The sequence below is a fragment of the Lynx rufus genome, unplaced genomic scaffold (assembly GCF_022079265.1).
Source record: "Lynx rufus isolate CCGP_SWC_20201006 ecotype Redwood Valley unplaced genomic scaffold, mLynRuf1.p SCAF_31, whole genome shotgun sequence".
Lineage (NCBI taxonomy): Eukaryota > Metazoa > Chordata > Mammalia > Carnivora > Felidae > Lynx > Lynx rufus.
Genome location: NW_025814847.1, coordinates 1,532,759 through 1,552,353, shown reverse-complemented (window position 1 = coordinate 1,552,353; position 19,595 = coordinate 1,532,759). Strand labels below are relative to the sequence as shown.

The 19,595-nt window shown below is 47.1% G+C and overlaps 1 protein-coding gene across 1 annotated transcript; it reads right to left on the bottom strand.

Moving 5' to 3' along the window:
* Window positions 1–2,447: 2,447 nt before the first annotated feature.
* On the bottom strand, window positions 2,448–3,387 carry LOC124521876 (olfactory receptor 10J5). Its single transcript, XM_047093036.1, is given in 2 exon segments — window positions 2,448–2,543; window positions 2,545–3,387. Coding segments are annotated over 2 exon segments (939 nt in total).
* Between the last annotated feature and the right edge of the window lie 16,208 nt (window positions 3,388–19,595).

Sequence of the window (19,595 nt, the reverse complement as noted above, 5' to 3'; positions counted from 1 at the left end):
AGTCCCTGCATCAGTACTCACTATCCTGAACCCGGAAATGGTTAACTGCTTGACTGTTTGGAAAATGTACAGAGATTGACTAAACGGTCGTGAGTTATTTGTCTGGTGCACAAAAGAGCCGAACAAAAGAAGTGCTAAGAGAAGAGAGGTATTTGCAGCACGGAAGAGAAGACGAAGGAGCAGGAGTGGAGAGATTTTGCAGGACGATGATGATAAAGACAGTGAAGGAGGTGATGGGCTCACACGGCGCCCAAGGATTACAATTACAGCAGACTGCAGTAAAATGAATCCCTGTTCTCGATTCATCCCACGGGGAGGCCCCGTGGCCGCACAGCCCTGCCCACGCTCGAACCGTTTGCTGCCGAGCCCTGGTAGAGGCGGCTTCCACCCGTGAACCTGAAGCCATGCTGAGTATGTGGCACAGGTGAGGCCAGGCAAGTGCTCACCTGTCCGCGAGGCAAGACAGGAGTGGCAGGACTGATGCTCAAATACTTAGGGACCGGGCGGGGGGAAGGGATGGGAGAAGGCAAGAAAACCCAGTATAGACGACCACATGTGCCCTGGGAGACCCACCCCTACCCCCTTCCCTCAGCCTCCCAGCTAAGCAGCACCCACCCCCTCCTCCTTCTCCCCCAACTCAATGGCCAGGCAGCAGGACCCACAGCGGCAAATGTGGACGGGATCAAGGAGTGCTTCTTTCAGAGAGTTTAGGGCAACTGTGGAAGCAACGGATCTATAGAAGAGGGAAGCTGGATGTTGTCACATCTCTGCTAGGACGTCAGGGAAGAAACAGTTACACCAGGGAAAATTCTTGAAGAAGCTGAAGGGAGAGGCACGTTCACCTTCGTACTCACAATTGGGTGATTTCAAAAAGTTCCAAAGCCCTGTGAGGCCCCTCCAAGCACTCCTTACATGACTGGGATACCTCTTCTAGAAGGACAGCAGGTGCTCGTAATTAGCCAACGACCGCTCTTAAGAGCGGCCGACTGTGACAACCTGTCGCAGGGGACCCTGGACAGAGACCTCTCAGCCTCCAGCTATTGATCTCCTCACAGAAGGATCTACAGAGCAGGAGAAAACGACAGGTCACCTACAAGAGACCTCAGTGCTACTTCTACGGTGCAGAACCGAAAAATGCAAGTGGAAAGAAAGTAAGGGACAGGAGCCGACTTAGGGACAGAGTAACACTGAGGAAGGACCAGGACTGTATGGGAACAAATGCTTCCGGATCTGTGTCTCTTAGTGCCTTCCAGCTCCGTCTTGGGGTGGAGATAAACTGATGGGAAGGAAGGTCTATAAAAATATTCCAACAACCTTCCTCGTTGAGGGTATAACATCATGTAGCATGGCTATGCCTCTTCTGATAAAAACACAGGACAAGCAGGAAGTTTTTACTGTTTACTGGCAGAAGGGGATTTAATGGCATCTGCTTCAGGCTCTAGAATCAGCACAGCCAATACCTGACAACTATCCATCCACCGTAGCTGCTACATAGAAATAAAAACTCCCAAAAGCCTCTACTGGTTGAAAACAGTCTCTATGAAAAAAGAAATGCACCTGGATCAAAGTGCAATTACAGAGAAAAGCCACCAATACCTTCTCTCCCTGCTTAGCCTCTAGGGGACGAGAGTTTTTGCCTTGATTGCACAGGAGGAATAACACACGTAGAAACGAGTGAATACTTTCGCAGGAGCTCACATGGCTGGATAATGAAAGAAGGGATTTTGCGAAAGCCGTTCATTTTTCTTTTTTTTTTTTTAATTTTTTTAATGTTTATTTATTTTTGAGAGGGAGAGACAGGGTGCAAGCTGGGGAGGGGCAGAGAGAGACAGGGAGACACAGAACCTGAAGCAGGCTCCGGGCTCCACCCAACGCAGGGCTCGAACCCACGAACTGTGAGATCATGACCTGAGCCAAAGTCGGACGCTCAACCGACTGAGCCACCCGGGCACCCCAAGCTGTTCATTTTTCATTCAGCAAGAATTAGGAAACCCTTTCTGAAATGACTGTCACAGGGCAAGTGATTTAACTCCTGAGGATAAAAGCCATCGCCGGGCTGTGCCTGCTGCTCGTTTTCCTAAGACCCTGTCCACATCTGTTCCAACCGCCTCCTCTCCGCATCTGCAGACGAGGCCAAGGATTTGACGGTCTAAGAGGAGCCAGGCAAAGTGGGGGCCAGAAGAGGTTTGAAAACCCAAATCCTGAGTCACAGAAACAAGTAGTTCTCATCCGGCTTGGCAGGATTCCTGTGTGGAAGGAACCAAATTCACTAGAGCATAACCCTGCTTTCTGCCTTGTCCCTAGAGCATGAAAAAGAAAAGCATTTCTACTCTTTGGCGTTCTTCTCGGGAAGCACTGTACTTGATGAACTTGTGTACTGTGGAGTGTTTGTGAGCAGACACACATTACACTGGGCTAAAGGTCTCCTGACAAAATGATTCGATCTGTTAAGAAGTGTTTTTGCCCACGGCTCTGCGTAGAGCATCCCTGACCTCCCTGTTCCTCAGACTGTAAACAACAGGGTTCAACAACAGGGCTCAACAAAGGAGGGATGATGGTATAAGTCACTGAGAGAAGGTCTTTTTCTATTGAGTTCTCTGACTTAGCCTTGAGGTAGATGACGGAGGCACAGCCGTAGTGGACGATGACCACCGTGAGGTGGGAGGTGCAGGTGGCAAAGGCCTTCTTCCGGCCCCAGGCGGAGGGGATCTTGAGGCTGGTGGAGACGAGGAGGATGTAGGTGATGAAGTTCAAGCCCACGGGGACCAGGATCACAAAGGAACTGACACCATAATTGATCATCTCATTGATAGTGGAATCAGTGCAAGAAAGCTTCATGACAGGGTAAATGTCACAGAAGAAATGGTCCACCACTGTGCCACAGAAGGACAAGTGGAACATGGCTGCTATGTGGAGAATTGCCATTACCAGACCAGTGCCAAAGGACCCACATACCAACCCGGCACACGTTCCTTTACTCATGACGACAGTGTACCTCAGAGGGTTGCAGATAGCCACATAGTGGTCATAGCCCATTGCTGTGAGCAAGAAGCAACTATTTACGGCCAAGGTGACAAAAAAGAACATCGGGGTTGCACAGCCTTCCAAGGAGATAGGCTGGTTATGAAGAATGAGACTGAAAAGCATTCGTGGGACAATGACCAGTGTGTACACAGCCTCAGAACTCGCCAGCATGCTCAGGAAGAAGTACATGGGAGTGCAGAGATGATGGTCAACATGGATGATGGTCACAATGACGATGTCACCAGCTAGAGTTAAAATGTAGATGGCTAGGAAAACCACAAAGAGGGTTATCTGGTGCTTTCCAAAGATAGAGAATCCCAGGAAGATGAATTCTGTCACTTCTGTGACGTTCTTTCTCTGCATCTGCCAGACCAGTGTCTGAAAGCAATAAAGGAAGTCATCAAGGAGAAAACTCCCCTTGGCAACTGGACTTCACAAGAAGGGGCAATGATAGCTGCCCTGAGGGAGTGAGCCCAATTCCTTCCTTTATGACCAGCAAGCTCAGGCTCAGGGCCCTTGAACATGAAGAGGAAGGACTACCAGAGCCACCTTGGGTCTCACCCACATGTCGGTCATCACCGCGGAGCAAACCGTCTCCTGCACATGGAGAAGACTTCTGAATAAACACCTCACACACCTCATTCTGACACAAGGGGAGGCGACCAGCAAGGAGAAGTCCTGCTCTGTGTCCCAGTCAGTAACGACATCCACCGCTCAGAACAAACTCAACAGGGCGGAACACCAGCCAGGCACGTGTCCAGGAAACCACAGAGTTGAGTGTTTTGGTGCGAATGCGACAGCAGGATGGAAGGGTTGAGAAAGAGGACCTTTGAGAGGTGGTCGCCGGATCTGGTGACAGGGTTACCATGGACTTTTACATGGTGCTTCAGTTGAGCTCTGAGTCTAGAAACCTCCTTTCAGAGAGCTAATGTGGTGCAAATAGGTCATGGGACTGCCGTGATCACTCCACTCTTTACTCAGTTGGCACTGAAGAAATCTCTTTTGCTGACTCCGGTCACCCTTTTAAAAGGTGAAATCAGGAAGATGGTGTAAGACATTGCTTCTCCTGCAGTGCAACAGGAGAGGGTTAGAACGATTCAAGGCACGGACGAGGGGACGTACCCACCAGAGTTGAGGAGGAGAGAACAAGTCTCCTAGTTGCTTCGGGCTAAACTGGCTTGCTCATTTTTAAAAATCTGGCAAAGGGCACCTGAGTGGCTCAGTTGGTTAAGCATCCGACTTCGGCTCAGGTCATGATCTCGCGGTCCGTGAGTTCGAGCCCCGCGTCAGGCTCTGTGTTGACAGCTCAGAGCCTGGAGCCTGTTTCAGATTCTGTGTCTCCCTCTTTCTCTGACCCTCCCCTGTTCATGCTCTGTGTCTCAAAAATAAATAAACGTTAAAAAAATTTTTTAAATAAAAAAATAAAAAATAAAAATCTGGTGCACACAGGATTTGATATAATGATGAGAAACCGTTCCCTAGTCCTCTTTAATCAACAAGAATCCACATCCTACGCAGAGAGCCCACAGCCGATGCAGTGGGTCTCTACAGTGACCGTTCGACTATCCTCTGTCTCTTCATTTTCAGTTACCAAGACAGACTTCCTCCCCCACCACCCTGAAGGCCTCATAAGTTGGCTTCATCATGTTCACTTCCATCAAACTGTTCCCTCAAATGTCACCAGAGTCCCCACTGCTAAAACTGTCAGACTGCTTTTGCCTCTGTTTCCATCCTTCTTATTCATTTGACACTTCTCAAAACTCTGCCTCCTAGAAACCTGGTCTGACCTTGGTTTCCATGACGCTCTGCTATTTCTCCCTGTTCTCAGGGCTCGTGTCATCGTCTTCCATGAATCTGCTCACTCCACCTACATTGCAGTCATAAATGCTGTTTTCTGCTTAATCCTTGGTCTTGCGTTTTTGCTCTCCACTCCCCCACAATGTTCTTCCTCCAGTTATTATTTCTACGTTGATTGCTCCCAAATCTCTATTTCCATCAATCTTTTCTTCCAAGTCTACAACTTCCTCTGGACTTACCTACTTGTGGGCCTTGTGAATGTAATTTTGTAATTTCCAAAGCAAATAAAATATCTCCCCCTCTGATACACAGAAAAAAAGCTCTCCATCTCTACTTTTCCAACCTCCTCTGGACACCACCATCATCCCAATCACAGTCGGCACGTCGGGTCCACATGTATTTGAAGATCACATTCGGTGAAATTTTCTCCTTACACAAGGTCACAAGTCTGTCCCAGTTTCTGGATTCGCAACAATTCCATGTAAGGCGAGGCTACCCAAGTCCTCTATCCAGGATAATAAACAACATTCCCATTACAAAATTTACATGGAAATACAAAGAACCAAGAATGTCAAAACAATTTCAAATAGAACAAAATATTTGTGCTACTTCATCTGAAGACTCCAGTAATCAAAGAGGCACAGAACTGGCTTAAGAGTAGCCACAGGGGCCCCTGGGTGTCTCAGACAGTTAAGCATCCAACTTCAGCTCAGCTCATGATCTCATAGTTCACGGGGTTGAGCCCCGTGTCGGGCTCTGTGCTGACAGCTCGGAGCATGGACCCTGCTTCAGTTTCTGTGTCTTCCTCTCTCTCTACCCCTCTCTTGCTCGTTCTCTCTCTCTCTCTCTCTCTCTCTCTCTCTCTCTCTCTCAAAAATAAACATTAAAAAAAAGTGAAAAAAAAGAGTAGACACAGCTCAATGGAACAAAACCAGAGTCTAAAAATGATCCACATATGTAGGGTCAATCGATTTTTGATAAAGTTCTGAGATACCTCAATGATAGTATTTTCAATAAATGTTGCTGGAACTGGAGATCCGTATGGGAAAAAAAAGTAAACCCCAAACCTTACCTCTTACCATACACAGAAAATAACTCAAAATGATGCAAAGACATACATATATAAAAGCTGAAACCAAAAAGTCTAGACAAAATGGTGATAAAATGTTCACAACCGTGGAATAAGCAAGAGTTCTTAGATACTAAACAAAAAGCATACACCATCAAAAAACAATCACAAACTGAATTTCATCAAAACGAAATCTTTTATTCTTCAAAAAGATGCTTAGAAAAATGAGGAGGAGAGCCACTGATTGGGAGAAGCTATTCACAATACATACGTCTAAACTTGTATTCGGAATACGTAAAGAATTCTTAACTCAATACTAAGACACTTCTTACATCGGAAAAAATATTTGGACATTTCACAAAAGATATACAAATGGCTCAGGAGCACATAAAAGATGTCCAATTAGCCATCAGACAAATGTCAAATAGAACCACGAGGTACACACCTACTCACATGGCGAAAATTAACAGTTGAACACCTAATTTGGGCAGGGAGGTAAAGGAATCGTAACCTTTAAGCACTGATCGTGGCGATGTAAAATGGTACAACCAATTTGTACAACCGTTTGGCAAGTTTTCAGAGAAGCAAACATATATACTGATCTCATTACTCCGTATCGTTCCTAAGTATCTACACAAGAGCAATTACAACACGCATCCACACAGTGTCCACATCTCTGTACAGATACGTACATGGAATGTCCTTAGCAACTTCATTCCCGGAAGCCAGAAACTGGAAACTCGAATGTTTATGGTAAATCCATTATGGTATATCCATTTAATGAAATACTCAGCAATAAAAGGAATGAATTACAAACAAAAGATGCCTGAATCTTAACATACTGAATCACAGAAGTCAGACACAAAAGAGTACATACAGTAGAATTCTATTTATGTGAAACTCTAGAAAATGCTAATTTAATCTGTAGTGCAAGAAAACAGATCAGTGGTTGCCAGAATTGTTAGGGAATTGACTGCAAAAGAACACAAGGGAACTTTCTGGGACGAAAGAACTGTTGATTATGGTGGTAGTTACACAGGTGTATAAATTCATCAAAACTCAACAAAATGTATACCTAAAATTGGTGTCTTTTGTTACATTATTTATATTGCATTGCATGGTATTCCATCATATTATTCCATCATACATTGTAATGTTTTATACCTCAAAGTTGATTTTTAAAAAGACTCTCAGCCACAAATTAGACTCTATCCCTGCAAATCTGTCACCCACAATTCTTTAGGGGCTCATTAGAATGTGCGAAACACGGGAATTGTCCAGGGCTTGGGAGATCTGGAAACTGATCTGGAATCTCTCGACATCAAAACATGTAGTTTTGGGCAAATCACTTAAAATTATCCTTGGTATCAGCTCTGTGATAAGCAGCAGCCATCCAAGAATTTTTTTAAGAAATGAACAAAATGAAGAAAAACACTGAGACAATGAAAGACGAGAGAGACAGAAAATGCATTTGCAGATTATCCTTTTGGGAAAATAAAAACACCGAAACAGCCTCACATAATGAAGAGTTAGTGCAGCCAATGTTTTAGTCATGAAGATCATATTCCAAATAAAAGAGGGAAAAAAGTTCAAAGTTGCAAAGAAAATGCATTTTTAAGGAAAGAAACTACTACAGAATTTCATACAACAAATCACATCTGTTATTTAAATCCAAGTGAACCTGCTTCCTAGCAGGGGAAGAATTTTAGATCTGCCATTTAGGCCAACCTCCTGAAAATTGGTATTACATGTAAACTACTCTTGCAGAAAATAAACAAAACCCTGTGGTCTCGTCTCCAGAGAGCCCGACACAAAAATTCTAAGATGCCGGCGATGGATGAAGTGACCGCTTTAAAGCTCTCTCGTTATTAGAACTATCTGAAGGCAGTGGAAGAAAAACACTTGATCGCAGGATGGGTGGAAGAGAATTTGCAAGGCTGGGATTTTAGGACAGGAGCTCAATTGGCAGATCTTTGTGGTTTCCCATCCTAGAACTCCAGATCCCAGCCCAAGATGGATGCAGAAGCAGGTGGGACTAGAGCCCGCCCCAGGAGAACGTACGGGCACCCCCAACACCTCCCGAATCTACTCTAACAGCATCTATAGCAAAACCCATAAAACCCGGTGCCTGTTTCAAGAATGTGCAATCTTACAACCATCTACATCTCTCCAGATCGGACTGTAGTTCAGAGAAAGGGCAGGTGACATGCACTCTGGTCCCCCTGGCTCGGATAGCTGTCTATAAGAGAAGACCTATAAACTCAGCCATCGTGAGAGGAATCTCCAAGGAAAAGCCTTGTGGACTTGTTGCTTTCCTCAATCTCTTCCTCCGAACTTCCTAAGTATCTCGAGGGAACCAGGAGAGTTAGACTCCAGATAGGTATTAAGGGATCTTATTAAAAATGGGACTCCCCCAAAAAAAAATTAAAAAATAAATTAAAAAAATGGGACTCCCGGGGCACCTGAGTGGCTCAGTCGGTTGAGCGTCCGACTTCGGCTCAGGTCATGATCTCATAGTCTGTGAGTTCGAGCCCCACATCGGGCTCCGTGCTGACAGCTCGGAACCTGGAGCCTGTTTCGGATTCTGTGTCTTCCTCTCTCTCTGACCCTCCCCCGTTCATGCTCTGTCTCTCTCTGTCTCAAAAACAAATAAACGTTAATAAAAAAAAATGGGACTCCCATATTTTTCCAAGTGGTTGGTGCTTTGTAATTCCAGAGCCATTTTCTCAAGTGGTTTCTTTCCCTTATCTTTGACTTTATTGAGGGGATGTCATGGGTGTGTGTGTGTGTGGTGTGCAGGAACTTTTGCCTTTAGAAGATGGGGGATTAGTCTGTGGAATATTTCTAAGACATTGGGCGCTTAAGTAAAATTCATTATTTCCCAACAACACTCATTTGTTAATAGGTTCCATTTCAGTAGGATAGCTTACCTTAGTAAATCATAGTGTGAGTATCATAGTTGGATTCCTTGTGGGAGACTTTCTGATGAGCCAGTCATGTTCCTGGTATCCAGAGTTCCTGATCTTTGCCCAGTGCCCACTCATCTTGAAGCATGCAAGCCCCTCTCCCCCATCTCTCAAGAACCTTCTGAGACTACAGTAAATGTTTAATTTTTCCATTTGATCTGTGGTGATTTATCTCTTACCTGCATAGAAGTTATGAAATGGTGTAGATTTTAATGTACTTTTACCTCATGCTTTATAAGACCATTCCAGCAGCCTAGGATGGTACATTTAATACACACACACACACACACACACACCACCAGGATCAGGATCAAGCAGTCACATCAACTACAGTGCCTGTTTCCATCGACTGCAGTTAAATGTCCTTAAACTTCCCAAGTATCTCAATGGAAGTCTCAGTAAGGAATTAAGTAGCTCCCAAAGCCTGTTCTACTAGAGTCAAACTCAGCAACCTCTTGATCCGGTCTGGACCTAACTTTACGGTGACCTTGCTGTCTTGCATACCCCCTGACTTTGGAAGTTACTTGAAGCACACTCATAAATACTTTCATCCTCAGTTACCCCCAACATCTCTGCCCCTCCCCTCCTCTGGGCTTCCCTTGGCCCCAACACAGGCGGTGCCTTCACTGACTCCTATTCCCCCGACATTCTTTGGACATTTTTAACAAGCTTTCAAGCCCACAAGAAAGTCACAAGTCTAACGTAAGCAACCCCTGCGTACCCTTCCCCAGATTCAGCAACTGTTTATGTTTTGTCCCGTTTTCCTCATCGTCATCTCTAACTCTCAATTAGTTGAAAGTAAGTTGGAGACATCATGCCTCTTTATTCTTACATACTTCAGGGAGCATTGCCTTACATAACAAAATTAGAGACACTGAATCAGGAACTATGGCGTCTCACCTAAACACTGTACCGGCAAAAAGCGAAATTGGGACCCAGAGCTCAGTTTTCCACAATTCCAATGCTTCCTCTTCTTAGACTGGAGAATACCCTATTCCTTCTCGGGTCTTCCCCATCCTCAAATGCTTTCCCCCAAGACCACAAGAAAGACTTATTGTATCAAAGAATAGGAGAATCAAACCCCACCCTTGCCTTACCTCTCCCCTTACCGTTCCTTCCACCTGATCAAGAACGTTACTTTCCACAAAAGGCTGGTCTCTGCAGAGTGACCGATCACCCGATATACAGGGTCATCTAGAAAATGTGTAAATAGTCCCTGCTTTCCATGACCCAAATCATCCATCATACTTTCCCATTGACTATGGCTCAATCATTGTCCCAGGCAAGACTGAGTACCACCTTCTCAAATTTTTTTTTTATTTATTTATTTTTGGGACAGAGAGAGACAGAGCATGTACGGGGGAGGGGCAGAGAGAGAGGGAGACACAGAATCGGAAACAGGCTCCAGGCTCTGAGCCATCAGCCCAGAGCCCGACGCGGGGCTCGAACTCACGGACCACAAGATCGTGACCTGGCTGATGTCGGACGCTTAACCGACTGCGCCACCCAGGCGCCCCAACCTTCTCAAATTTTTAACACTTTTATCTCCGCAAATTTACAGAGAAGTTCCAAGTGCAGTACGAAGAACCAGAACTCATGAGGTTGTTGATACACAGTTCATCGCCTTCAAATACTCCAGTACTCCCCAGAAACAAGGACACTCCCCCACAAAACCATCATCCCAATAAGGAGATTAACACTGATTCACCACCATCTAATTCTCAGATCCCATTCAATGTTTTGCCAAGAGTTCCAGTCATGTTCTCAAAAACAACCCACTGCAGAGTCAAGCTTCACAATTACGGGAATGGCTCGTTAGCCTCCTTTTTTCTAGAACAGTTCTTTGGTCCGTCTTTGTCTTTCATAACCTGGACGCTCCCAAAGGTTACAGGCCAGTTATTTTGTTGAATATCCTGAAAGTTTAATGTCTTCTAGTGAGTAGACTCAGGTCATGTCTCTGGCAGGAGAGGTAATGCTATATTCCTTCACTGAATGCTATCGACCAGCATGGGATTCTGAATGATGCGGTATCTGAGGACACTCGATCGGTATAAATCATGGTTCTCTACTTTAAAATCACTCTCTCTTTTAAATTAATATTTTACAAGGATGTGGTTTGAAACTATCAATATCCTGCTCTTCAAACATATTTCTTCATCTATATCATTTTAGATTCCTTGTTTACTCTTATCTAATGAGCTGTAATTACTTCCGTTATTTACACGGACCCTCAAATTACTCCCGACGTGGTCAGTGGGACCCGCTTCGATCTGGCTCTGGCGTCCGTTTGACACATCTCCATCATCCTTGGGTCATTTCCTTCCTTTCCGGCACAAGATACCAGTTCAGGTTCCTCTTACGCTTTCCCTGCCTGAGACCCAGAATATTCCTCCAAGGATCAGCAGTTCCTCTTAGTGACAAACAGCATCTAGGAGGCAAGGCGGGATCTGCTTCCAGGCACTCTTACTGGAAACCTGTTGGACACACGCACCAAAGACCACAAATTCACCCCATTACCGTGAATTCTCATCGAACACCACAGGGTAATTCAGGGCTTCTCCACTTCTACATTGAACTCTCCTTTTGACAGCAAGAAACCAGATGCCCATCATCCTTATTGTTTTATTAGATCAGTTCCCTTGCAAGCAAGCAGCCTCCCTCCCCCCCTGCCTCCTCCCCTGCAAGGTGGTCTCCTCGCCCTGCTCCACCTCCCAGACCCGGAACTGGCTCCTACTCCCTGCCCTACCCCCATCCCCCTTCGCTGCCCCCTGCATCGCTCTGGGCCGCCCCCCACTTCCCTAAGTATTCCCTCCCCTGAGTGTGTGTGCCTTGCTTGGTCTCATCTAGTGACGTAGTTCTAAATCTTCCAAGTAAGGGAAGAGGAGAAGAACCTTATTTCTTTGGGGGTGCTTTTCACAAACTACATGGCAATTTCATTCACAGTAAGGAATTCTAAGTGCCAGGCATTTGCTAGATTCTCTGGAAAGAATCTTTAATTCCATGGGAAGAAGCATGGCAAAGTGCTTGATCAAAGTGGGCATTTTCCTTCTGTTCCCGCGTCTCTTCACTTTTTAAAAACCCTACACAAATTTGCATCCCTGCTTAACTCAACAAATATCCACCGAGTCACCAGTATACGTGAAGCAAAGCGGTGAGCGGTGGACAGGATCCAGAGAAAGATAAAATAGAATCTTTGATAAGGTTCTGTGCCCGTGTTTAGAGGAATACACAAATATCTGTACCATGAGACGGAATCCTGGGATTCCATAAAACGTCACAATGCCACTGGTTGTCAAATGCTCATTCTGTGCAAAGCACCACGCCAAGGACTAGGCCACTGAAACCCCCAGCAAGGTGCGTGGTTGTATCGCCGTTTCACACGCGAGTGACAAAGAGATTCACAAAGTCTGCATGCTTACGTGTTCACGTTTGGAAAACGACAGCCCAGGACCTGGACTCCACGTTTTTCCGATTCTGTAATCTTCGCCCTTCACAACTCCGTGGTGTCTAGAAGACGGGAGTGGCCTCTCCCATCAGGAGGTCAGGAGAGGCTTCACGAGGCACATGGCCTAAGAGATGAACTCAACCAAGGGGCTTTCGAGAAGCAGGGCTGGGTCTGAAAGCTCCTTCGGTTTACAGAGCCCGGGTGAGGACATGAAGGAGGTTCGTGGAGGGAATAGGACAACGGCAGTGGGCCGGGAAAGCCTCGAGGCTGGCCCTGGACCCCAGGACAGCGAGTCTGCACTTCATCGAAGACACATACGGTAACTAAGCCCGTCGTCGCAACCCCAATACGTGACGTTCAGCTCCAGGGAGAGGGGCAGTCCCTGGACATCCACAGCCCCTCGGAAAAGCCACCCTCTCATCTGCCAAACCTCCACACCGCCCGGCAGGGGAGAGGTGCGTGAGAACTGCACGCGGGGAGCACACCCCCCCAGATTGAACGCTGAGGCAGCATCGCCACGGACGGATGGCGGGGCTCACCCCGAGCGGCTGGAGGCGACAGGGAACATACCACCGTCGGCCACGTGCCGACATCCGAGGGCCCCGGAGGAGGCTCTGGGAGGTCAGGTCATAAGAAGAAAGGGGGAAGGAGGAGAGGCACCTGAGAGAGGTCAGGGCGCTTCCCCGGGAACCCAGAGGCGGCGTCTGCCACTTGCCTGCGTCTCCACAGCCAAGTGCGGGCATGTTTTGAATTGATGGGAAAGGGGAGGGTTTGTGGGGTCTTCATCGGAGAGCAAGTCCTACGAACAGAAGTCTACTTCGCACAAAGACGAAAGGGAGAGGCCTTGCACACACAGCCCGGGAGGCCGGAGCTCAGAAGGCGTTGGCAGAGGCCCCTAGAGAGAACAGGGGGGAGCCCCCCACCTCCAAGGGATGATTGGGCCCCTCCCTGCCGGCAACCAGGTCACGGGGGTGACTCCCTGGCAGCCTCTGTACCTAATAAATAACCCCAGTGCTTTCTTTCCTGGCCAGGCCCCACCTGCCTTCCACCAGGGGCTCTGTCTGTTGGCCCTGGGGGCAGGCTGGAAACTACCGTGCATATAAAACCCTGGGGAGTCTCAGAGAGCCTCAGGTCTAAGAGGTGAGCCTCGGCTGCGAGTGCGGGGAGAGGGGTCCAAGCACGGAGCCTTCTGTACCCCACCCTCTCACTCTGCTGCCAGCACGGCCCCAGGCCCAGAGCAGGGACCAGCCACTGCTTTGGGCGTGGGAGCCTTTGCTCAGACAGGTTGGAAGATGAGGGATGTATAGGGGCAGGTGCGGCAGGGGACGCGGGGACGGGAGGGACAGGCCGCAGGGGGGAAAGACAAGAAATTGTGGAAAACAAGACTGAATTTCTCAATTTGTTTTTCCTGTTCACATTTCAGGCGAAGGTTATTTTATCCCTTTCCACGTCTAACAGACACGAGTGGGAACGTGTTTGTTTTCCTAAGGTAATAATGCTCGTTGATCTTGATCACAGCGTTGGAGAAGCTTCTACAGAACAGCCCCCACACCTCTGTGCTCCCCATGCCCAAGGGGCCTCCTTTCCCGCAGCATCCAGAGCAAGGGGGGGACGAACAACGTTATTCGGGGGGGGCAGGTGACAAGGTTTTCTCCAAGGTCGGGGGGATCCCCCTCCAACACACACCTGTGCAGGTTGGGATTCCTCTAAGAACATTGCCGAGCTCTGGGTCAACTCCAGCCTTGGTGAGAAAGCGGCTGAGGCCGGGTTACTCGGGGGGAGCTCACCCCAAGACTGTCCTGGGGAGACAGCAGGATTCCCACGGAGGCAGGTGTGAGGAGAGACAGCCCTTTGTGAGAGACACTGGGATCTGTACGTGCGGGACTTTGCCTGGTTCCTCAAATAAGATCGGGTTCGTGTACTGGGGGGTCCACACCGAGGCCAACACTGGCCGAACTAGGGGCTGTCCAAGCCCCCGAAGTGGAGCCAAAGGTCTGCTCCCGCAGGACAAAGTCACTGGGAAGCAAAGTCACGGAAGTCACAGCCGGAAGGAGCAGCTCTGAAGTCAGTTACCCTTCGTGCCCGCGGGCTAGTGCTGTTTCCTTTGAATTTCCTTTCCTATCTGTCAAGCTGCTTAATGTATAACAGAAGTACAATGCCTCCTAGAATTCGCTCAGTATTTTTCATGGCCCCAGTATCTCTTATTCAGGGGTCATGTTGAGTTTTTCTATCGTTCAAAAAAAATAGGGAACAACCAGGATGTAATAAAACTTTGTTGTAGGGGGAAAAAGTAGAACTCGATCTAGAAGCTTTTCTATGTCCCACTTGATGGAATTTATTCTTCTTTTACTCAACGATTTCTATGGAATTTCACTGAAGTCCTGCTAAGTTGGATTTCCAGGTCACAAGTAATAGAAGCAGAAAGGCAGAACAGGTCTGGGGTTGCTCTACTCCATAAGAGCACAGCCCCATATCTGCTCTAATAAAATGCAAGCCTGCGGGGCGCCTGGGTGGTTCAGTCTGACCCTTGGTTTCAGCTCAGGTCACAATCTCACGGCTTGGGAGTTCGAGCCCTGCGTAGGGCTCCGCGCTGACAGTGCACAGCCTGCTCGGGTTTCTCTCTCTCCTTCTCTCTCTGCCCCGAGCCTGCGTGATCTCTTCCTCAAAATAAATAAACTTAAAAAAAAAAAAATTACAAACCTGACAAGTAGGGGAGCCGGGTTGTCTGGGGCACAAAGTCCAAGGAAAATATTCTTCACGTCCAGCAGCCCCTGGAACACTGTCGGACAGCTGTTGATCAGAACAGTGCTCCCGTGTCATTAAAAACATAGCACACACGCCGAATCCTCATGTTACCTTTGCTTCAAGTCCGTATAAGATCGCCGGGCACCGATGATAAAAGCCAGACATCTCAGCGTGGAATACAGGATCCTGCACCATCTGATTGCTTGTCTGAAGGCTGTGCATATAGGGTGTTCGCCGGCTGACTAGTACGCAGTAAATATGTATTATGCTAAGTTATTAGTATATTATTGTTGCTGCTGTTTTTCTGTAGAGCAGCGGCACACTGTCACGCTGTTAGTTGGTGCTTAGTGGGAGTGGATTTCAACGTGCAACTCCTCTCCCAAGAGAAAAGAGCAAACGATGCTGGAATGGGCGGGGGGGGGGGGGGTGGAGTCCCAGCTAAGAACAGCACAGGCACGTTGGTCCCAGTTTCCAGGGAATGGAGTCGGTAAAGGAAGAATTCTGGATAAATCCAGGGTTTGAACAAGAAACCTGCTGAAACCATGCCAAGGAGGCCACTTAGAAGTACAGGTGAAAAGCATAGCACGATGTAATGAAAACAGAAGACTCCAGAAACTAGATCAGGTGACATAGAGAGCAGCCACTGGAGCCCACAAAGATTTCCCAGGGGCTCAGAAAGAGCTGCTGCCTGGTTTTCTTCTGGGCCAGGTCCCACGAGCCTCCGCAGCGAGTGGGAAGAGAGTGGGTAGATGGACCAAGACAGCGAGGCAGGTGGCTTGTTGATAGCAAAGGGAGGCCAAACACGTCCCTTATCTCCCGACTTAACCACATACTTTCCATTCACGCTACAGCTCCATAATTTTATATTTTGAATACGAAGAAGAAAAACAGGTACGACCCTACCTATTCTATTTAAACAAACGTAATTGGTTTAGTCTATTTAAACAGATGTAATTTTGCAAACCTTAATGCATTTTAGTTTCTCCTCTAAAGCATCTCCCCTGTGCAGCCTCCCTCCCGCTAAGCCACGTGATAGATGATTCCAGGGCAAGCGTGCTCTAGGAAGATGAGTTTAGTGGGAAGATAAAACGTTTCCTCTAAGAAGACTATCGGAGATAATACGATGCTCACCTAGATCTGGCACTCCTGTTGGAAGAGCAGACTTCTGAGTCCTCTTGCCAGAAGTCAGGACCCTGTTACTAGTTCAGTGACCATGAGAAGGGTCTCGTGTCACCTCCTGGCAGACATATTCAAGAGGAGGTGTGAGATCTCCAGGAATTCTCTCCCACTCCCGTGGGAAAGTCTACCAGATCCACTCTGGTGCAGCCACAAGGTGGCACCACCATCAGCCTGGATCCCTAAGTGATGACAATGAGCCCCCCCCCGCCCCCCCCCCCCGCCGTCTCCCAGTTTGTATTGAATATGCACTACATTATGTAGAACCTCAGAGACTCCTGGTACGATGATAAAGACCAACTGAAGACAAAGAAGAAAACGTTGGATGTGTATCCTGGTCATTCACTCCGAGCTGCCTACCTCATCGCTGGAATTGTCCCAGCAAAGTGAATCTGGTGGCTCGATCTGGTTAGGAAGACGGACCTAGAAATTTAGCTTAACTTGTGATCTTTGTTTCCAAATGAGAAAGACAAGACACAGAAGTTCCCTCCCCCCCCCCCCCCCCCCCCCGTCAAGGAGAAAGCAGACCCTGACAGTCATTAAAGCAGAAAATACACCTTATTCAGAATTATTGGAATAGGGGAAAGAGAGCTCAGTCCAGAAGCGGGCTCAATTCTGAACGCAGCACGAATGAGGGAGATTTACAGCCAAGGGGCAGGGTAGCCGTGAGGGGGTGGAAAATTACCGAGCAGAAACACCAGAAGTAGGAGGGATTCTGGTGCAACTGACCTGACAGGAATCTTGCTGAAGGCAGGCCAAGGAGATCGCATACATACCAAGGGTAGAGGAGGAGGATTTCGGTCAGACATGAAGGCTAAGGGAGCCTCTCTGAACTGACTTGACAAGATTCCTTCCAGAATTGGGTGGACTGCAGGCTCTCCAAGGACTGACCCTGAAGCCCAGAGCCAAAGCCTAGTGGAGAAGAGGGCTTAGAGAAGCCTGACTCAAGTCTGCTCAAGGAGACTGCCAGTCCCTCCTGTTATTCGAGAAGACCAGAGACTCTTCCTGTGAACAACGTAAGGCCGTTCTTGTTCAGTTGCCTTTTGCTCATTGGGGGCCAGCTGAACGCTCTGCGGGGACTTGGTAGAAAATATCTGCTGAGTGATACATCCAGCATCAGCTTGTAGACCCTTCCTTAGCCCCAGTAGGCATCCCCCAGGGGTCAGGTTCTGGCTCTCAGTGGATCCAGGTCAGGAGAGTGGAAGAAAACATGGCAACGTTGGTTTGGAGAGTTGGAGGCAGACAGTGGAGAAAACTCGAAGAACTGAGAATTCGGTGAGGGCTGGAAAAATGTGAAAACTGGCTCCAGTCCATTTCACAGATAAAGCCCCAGAGACAATGAACAGGGCTAGAACCTAATAATCCATGCAAGTAGATCACAGTTTTCTATTAAAACAGAAAATTTCTGGGGCGCCTGGGTGGCGCAGTCGGTTAAGCATCCGACTTCAGCCAGGTCACGATCTCGCAGTCCGTGAGTTCGAGCCCCGCATCAGGCTCTGGGCTGATGGCTCGGAGCCTGGAGCCTGTTTCCGATTCTGTGTCTCCCTCTCTCTCTGCCCCTCCCCCGCTCATGCTCTGTCTCTCTCTGTCCCAAAAATAAATAAAAACGTTGAAAAAAAAATTTTTTTTAAAAATAAAAAAAAAAACAAACAGAAAATTTCTCTATAGTTACCTCCCTTTTTGATTTCCTGCTTATAAAATAAGTCTGGGTTCATTAGGTCTGGTCTCTTATTTACGTAAATGCAGCAACTGACACTGACCTCATATAAGGTTGTGCGAGTTGCTTTGCTAGAACTTTCCATAAGGACTCTCAGACTTTCAAAAGCCTGAGCCAACAACTCACCACCTGAATTCATTTTCAGTACCTATAGATATGGATAAATTCCTCTCTTCAAGGTCCTCAAAATATCCTAAGCTTGTTGAGCTTAACAGGAAGTGACCTTCCTTACTCAGGTGGTGAGGCTGGAAAGCCTATAAGCCAGATACCAAGCTGATCTTTCCAAGAGGCCTCTGTGGGCACTGGTTCCATAACGTCAACCTTAGTCCCTTCATACTATGCGGTCATATCGGATTCTATGTGCCATTTTCAAATATGACATTCTAGCCCAAGCCTTCACATAACCAGTGTCGCCAATCACAACCTGTTGTAAACAGAACATATTCTTAGTGAATTTTTGCAGAAAACATGGCCACGAAAATAAGAATACTCAGTAAGGTTTCCCAAGGTCTGGAGGGAACAGGTAGAGACAAGAGACAAAGGTTTCATTTTTGTTTACAAAATTATAGTCTGATTGTTAGAGGTCTAGATAACTTCGGAAAAAGAGAAAGGGGGTTCTAACATCTTGGAAACAGATGTTTCCAATTAAAAATCTAGCGAGGCTCCAGGGGTGCCTGGGTGGCTCAGTTGGTGAAGTGTCCAACTTCAGCTGAGGTCGTGACCTTGGGTTTGTGAGTTCGAGCCCTGCACTGGGCTCCGTGCTGATGGCTCGGAGCCTGGAGCCTGCTTCAGATTCTGTTGTCTCCCTCTCTCTCTGACCCTCCCTGCTCAGGTTCCAAACTGAACGCACCATTGTCTTCCATTCGTCCATTCAGTCCTAGGTAATGAATTCTTGTTCTGCTTTATCCTGCCAGTTTTATGAACCCGTCAGCTTCTCAGAGTTCTGGAAATCTTTACGCAGTCCAGTAGCGTGGTCTCAATGTTATCTAAGCAATGCCATCAGAAGCCTGGAAGCCCAGAACGTCTGCCACAGTCCTTTCCACGGGTCTGAGAAGACCAAGCATTCTGACCTGCAGCTAACTGCAAATGCTTTCAGGGGAGAATCAGAGTGAAATAAAAGACATCTGTGAACAACATAGACTTGAAATAGCCATGGATAAGAATATCTGGTTGTTTCTGTGACACACATTTTAAAATAATTACTAGAATATGGCTGATAACATTCCGTTGGACATGTCATGGATAGAGTACTGACCAATTTCTAGCAACTTCGTACAATGTCTGAAACATTAATATTTACACATACAAATGTAACCTATGGAAAGTTAATCTCTTTCTTATTTGACAACGTCTTTCCAGGCCATCCAACATATCAAGAAAACCAAATGAGATGAACAGCTCTTTTTACAAGGTACGAGAACAAATCCATTGTGATTTTCAAATGTACCTCTGGGAAATCTCAAAGCCAGTTTGAAGCCAAGAAGATTTCATTTAGGATTTGATTTGAGGAAAGCAAAATTGTCAAAAGTGTAAAAAAACCTTAGCTCTAAGAAGTGATAAGACTTGGTGTTCCTACATAATCAAGAACATGCACCATAAGGTTAACGTTAGCACAGGAAGTTGGTCTGATAAGACCTAGAATCTTTGTTTCCAAGG